Raw genomic sequence first — 5419 nt, forward strand, 5'->3', positions numbered from 1 at the left:
GAAGTGGTGACGTTTCATCGGCTGTTGCTCAGTCTCTCCCTCTCTGCATGTCTTTGATGTCCATGTTGTTAACACCACCAGGTGGTGGTAATGTTGTGGTGGATGGATGGAGCGCAGGCTTGAATAATTACCACTGAAATCTTCGTTATAAAAACCTGTTGCACACCTCGGTTAATCATAGTTACATGGATGCCATGTTTCTTTATTGACTTTAATTTTTTTTCATTTAGTGCCACAAACACTGTCCTGATGCTGAAATTAGACTAGAGACCATACAGTATGTGAATAAAAATTTTTGTGAAACCTTAATTTATTAATAAGAATTTTAGACAGCTAATAATATAGATTTTTCTGCGTGTTAATACATATGATCTGTCAACCTACAGTCAGTTCATGACAAACAACAATTTCTGAGTTCCTATGTGAAAGCGGGGGTCTCTATAATTAATAATCCACTGTCTGTTGTACAAAATAAGAAACTGATCGACTGCGCTATTAGCCCTTGTAATCCTACATGTACAGCTTTAAAGAAAGAAGATGTTCAACTTTTCCATGATATAAAAATGTGAGTATATAGATGTTTAATCAAATGTAAAAACAAATGCTTTAAAAATTATCATAAGCTGAATAACTGTCTGAAAAACAATTGCAATCTAAATGTTGCTGAACACATTTATCAATAATTATTCTTTACAAACAATAACTAGTTTAATAAATCAAATTACAGGAATTAACTATTCGCGATAAGTGAATGAAAGAAGAATGATATAGATCATTAACAAACTAAATAAGTCTATATAGGTAAATAGGTAAGTAAAAATGATTCTAAAAACTCAATTTGAAATGTAAAAAGAAAAATAATCATCATAAATCATTTTTTTTACTTTTTACTTTACTGTGAAGGTCAAGGTGGACAAGGGCAGTTATGTTTAATTTGTCTGATTGTTTGATCAGCAGTTGTGTCAACAGGACACTGTGATCCAGGAAAAAACTCATATTGTTGGTTCCCAATGGGATCTTGCAGTGGACTTGTATGTATTTTATTATCAGGTGAAGCTTGAACATTGTTGCCCCAGAATGAATTTGCTATCCACCTGTTCCTGCCATTATTGTAGCAGCAGAAAGCCGACCAGAGCACTGAGGGAATATTAACCCTCTCTTTGAGTTTTCCTGTTCCAGGCTGTGCTCCGGTCACTACGTAGCCTTCAGGGATATTATTACTGTTTTTGCAAAATCTTAGCAGGATACATCTGAGGCATTTCTCCATATTTACCCAGCTGACCTGATTAAAGTTTTTTGCTTGTGGAACAATGTTTGTCAGAGTGAACGTTGAGATTTTGTCATCTTCACTATATGCAAAAGAACGTGGAAATAAATGGCCCCTGTCGTAGTCCTTCTCATCATCATAGTCCTTGTTACTGGCCTGGTGCTCGTAATGATCAAGCTCACTACCCTGCATGTTTTTGTCACCATTTGGGTCTTCAAGCTGCAGAAAATAAAACAGTCAGTCAGTCAGTGCAGTCAGGCAATATTTAATGTGAAGTTTCAGATTTTGTGGATTACAGTGTGTTAGTTTTATTTTTAAAAACAAAATGTAATTAATCCTCAACATTTTGCTGACCTTTCTAGAAACAAATAACATGACAAAAACAAGACAAAGTAATGAACTTTATTATAAGAATTGACTAACTTCACCAATTTCAAAAGTATTTTGAATTATAGCAATTTATCAACTGCATTAGAAGATTGAAATAAATGGTCCCTATTTTATCTGGTATCCCTGTTATAATCAGTGGTTCTTGCTGGACATGGAGTCTATTTGTTCAGCTGCAAATGTTTACTCAATGCTACCAATGTTGTAACAGAATAAATATAAAGACAGTCTTGAGTCTTCAAGCTGTCAAAGTTAAAACGGTCAGCTTTACTAATGTGAAGGTTCAGATTTTGTGGATTACCGTGGTTTAGTTCTTATTTTTAAAACAAAATTCAGGTAATCATCACATTAATTTGCTGACCTTTCCAGCAAAATAAATATAAAAGTATTGTGATATAAATAAATTATAAAACCATAAAATAATGTTTTACAAGGTTAGTGAGATACTAACATACCTGTGGCTCTATCTTCCAAGAAGGCCTGGGTGTTCCTTTATTTTCTCCTTTGTACTTGTAAGCAGAAAACACTGGGATTCTGTTTGTGGTGTCATAGAGCGTCACAAACCTTCTCTCATCATTATAAGTCTGGCAGATGGCTTTGTATCGGTTCTGGTCCTGGATCTCACCATCAACCAAGATTCCTGGGATCTGTGGAGTGTTTTCGTCAAGAAGAAACCCCTTACAGTCTGACATTGGCTGCACCACTTCAGCTTCTGTGGGAGCGATGGACAGAAGAAGGAGGACAGGGAGGGACAGGAGACACCACGTCTTCATGGACATCTTCATCACACACATAATCGGAGGAGAAAACAAAGAGTTATGAAATATTAAAGCCTTATTTTACACATAGTTGGTTTTAGTTAACTTAGAAGAAAAAGTGCATTTAGTTGCATTGATATGTTTGAATATCTTCACTGAAGTCACTGAAGGGGACATAAAATAAAGTCACATGATTATCAAACAGACACATAGGAAATAATTTTTGTAAGCTGCTAAACCAAGTAGTACAATCGGTTCAGTTACACCATGTCTCAGAAACTGTAGGAAAACAGTAGAGGTTCTACAGAACTTCAGGTGATTTAACACAGCAACTGGGGATTAACCCAGACAACACAGGTTTGATCCTACGCCTGTGAGACAGGAAGCAGTGTGTATGTGTGTGTTACATGCTTTTAGTTTGGAATTTTACAGCTTATTTTCTGAGAAACCTTAGTTGGCAGGTTAAGAACAGAAGATACATTTGTCTTCAAACTGTATCAAACTGTTGTAATGAATTATCAACAACAAGAAACTCTTACCTTCTTAATTCTTCACAAACACTTTGAGCAAACCGTGTCACTGAACTTCAGAGATTAAATAAAACTGTGACGAAAGTTAGCATTTATAGTCCCTGTAGGTGTGACAACAGGACACTCCCATCCTCCAGGACCCTTTTTCTTCACATGCAATTTTTATCAAATTCATTCTTCCAGAAATGGCAACAAGTCATCACACATGAGACATCTTGGGCAATATTTAAGTTATCATCATATGTTAATCATTTGTGCTGTCGCTCTCAGAATGTTTCCCACAAAGCTGAATCACTCTTTTTTCTTTGCATGTGTAATTTCTATAAATGAAAATAATAATAATAATAATAATTCATTTTATTTATAAAGCACTTTACATTGGCTAACAAATCTCAAAGTGCTACACAAGCGGATTAAGACCAGGAATAAAACATAAAACATGTAAAGCCTAAAAACATATAAAACATAGAATAGTACAGGATTAAAGTAAAAAAGTAATGATCATTTTAAAATGATCACTTTAAAATGCTTTTCTAAACAAAAAAGTCTTTAACTGTTTTTTGAAACAGTCCACAGTCTGTGGTGCCCTCAGGTTCTCAGGTAGAGCGTTCCATAGCCGTGGAGCAGCTGCTGAGAAAGCTCGGTCCCCCATTGTATGGAGTTTGGGTCTGGGGGGGGTAGAGGCGATAGGTGTTGGTGGAACGGAGGTGTCTAGTTGTAGAGTGCAGTGTGAGGAGTTCCTTTAGATACTGTGGGGCATTTCCATGGATGCACTGGTGGGTGAGTAGACAGACTTTATAATCAATGCGAAGGTGGATGGGAAGCCAGTGAAGTGTCCGGAGGACAGGAGTGATGTGTTGGTGTTTCCGCACTCTCATAAGGATCCTGGCGGCGCTGTTTTGAACATATTGGAGCTTTTGAAGGCTCCTGCCGGGGATTCCAATGAGAAGTGCATTGCAGTAGTCCAGCCTGGAGGAGACAAAAGCGTGGACCAGCCTTTCAGCGTCACAGAGGGACAGAAAGGGGCGGAGTTTGGCTATGTTTCTCAGATGAAAAAAATGCAATTTTGCAGAGGTGTTGGACATGTGTTTTGAATGACAGGTGGGGGTCGAACTTGACCCCCAGGTTGCTAACTGAGTTGGAGAGGGTAATGGTGTGACCAGAAAAGGAGATACAATTAATGGGTAAGGAATGAAGCTAATGAGTGGTGCCAACTAGAAGGGCTTCGGTTTTGATGCTGTTTAGCTGAAGGAAGTTCTCTGTCATCCATGCCTTAATGTCCTCCAGGCAACAGGTGAGAGTTGACGGAAGTGTCGGTGGGGTTGGGCTCAGTCTCACGTAGAGTTGAGTATCATCAGCATAGCAGTGGAAGGAGACTCCATGCTTGCCAATGACGTGGCCCAGTGGGAGCATATAGATGTTGAAAAGGGTCGGCCCAAGAACCGACCCCTGTGGCACCCCACAGGTGACCAAGTGTAACTGAGATTTGGCGTCACCTAGTGCCACACACTCAGCTCTATTTGTGAGATAGGAACTGAACCACCCTAAAGCAGTACCAGAAAAACCAACAGTATGCTGCAGACGATGGAGGAGAATTTTGTGGTCAACTGTATCAAAAGCGGCAGTGAGGTCCAGAAGAATGAGAAGGGATGGGAAGCCCTGGTCAGCAGCCATTAGGAGGTCGTTAGTGACCCTGACCAGGGCTGTCTCTGTGCTGTGGGAGGGGCGGAAACCGGATTGAAATGTTTCAAACAGATTGTGTCTTTTGAGGTGATCCTGGAGCTGGGCTAAGACAGCTTTTTCCAAGACCTTTGATAGGAATGGAAGATTGGAGATTGGACGATAGTTTGCCATGACTTCAGGATCCAGGGAGGGTTTTTTTAGACGTGGTGTAATTATTGCGGTTTTCAGTGATGTTGGGACTGTGCCACTCTGAACGGAGTAATTAATGATGCTGGTGATGAGTTGGCTAATGTTTGAGACATTAGTTTTTACCAAGGGAGTGGGGAGAGGGTCCAGGATGCACGTTGAGGGTTTCATTCTCTGTACGATAACTTCAACTTCTTTCACAGTAGTAGCCGAAAACTTAGACAGACAGCCTTCTGGCCTTGAAGTGGGGAGGTCAGGGGGTTTGCGGTTTACGACTGACAGTGAGGAGCGGATAGTTTGAACCTTAGTGGTAAAATGTGCAATGAAACTGTTGCACTGTTCCTCTGTGTGGTTGCTGCCAGTGTGGGATTGGGGTTTGAGTAGAAGATTTATTATGGAAAAGAGTTGTTTTGAGTTCCCGGGGCTGTTATTGATTATATTTGAGTAATATTGTGATCTGGCAGTGGCAAGTGCTTTGGAGTATTTTTTTTTTGATGATCCCGGTAGGCAATTTTATGGACAGTTAAGTTGGTTGAGATAAAGCGACGTTCAAGGGCCCGCACAGCTGTTTTCATCTGTCGGAGCTCCTTTGTAAACCACGGTGCAGA

At 39.6% G+C, this 5419-nt stretch overlaps 1 protein-coding gene across 1 annotated transcript; it reads right to left on the minus strand.

The window, feature by feature from the left end:
• Window positions 1–564: 564 nt before the first annotated feature.
• On the minus strand, window positions 565–3056 carry LOC137137772 (endonuclease domain-containing 1 protein-like). The gene is made up of 3 exons (XM_067524417.1): window positions 2952–3056; window positions 2110–2433; window positions 565–1486 (listed from the first exon to the last, which is right to left on the minus strand). The coding sequence occupies exons 2-3, from the start codon at window positions 2431–2433 to the stop codon at window positions 905–907; spliced, it is 906 nt and encodes a 301-aa protein (XP_067380518.1). The 5' UTR covers window positions 2952–3056; the 3' UTR covers window positions 565–904.
• Window positions 3057–5419: the final 2363 nt, after the last annotated feature.

The sequence above is a fragment of the Channa argus genome, chromosome 12, assembly GCF_033026475.1.
Source record: "Channa argus isolate prfri chromosome 12, Channa argus male v1.0, whole genome shotgun sequence".
In the NCBI taxonomy this organism is placed as follows: Eukaryota; Metazoa; Chordata; class Actinopteri; order Anabantiformes; family Channidae; genus Channa; species Channa argus.

Bases quoted from the DNA above. Each gene is read 5' to 3' on its own strand.
- LOC137137772 (XM_067524417.1), bottom strand. From the start codon at position 2,433: ATGTCCATGAAGACGTGGTGTCTCCTGTCCCTCCCTGTCCTCCTTCTT. The intron at 1,487-2,109 runs GTATGTTAGTAT...TATTTTCTGCAG, and splicing joins CTTGGAAGATAGAGCCACAG to CTTGAAGACCCAAATGGTGA.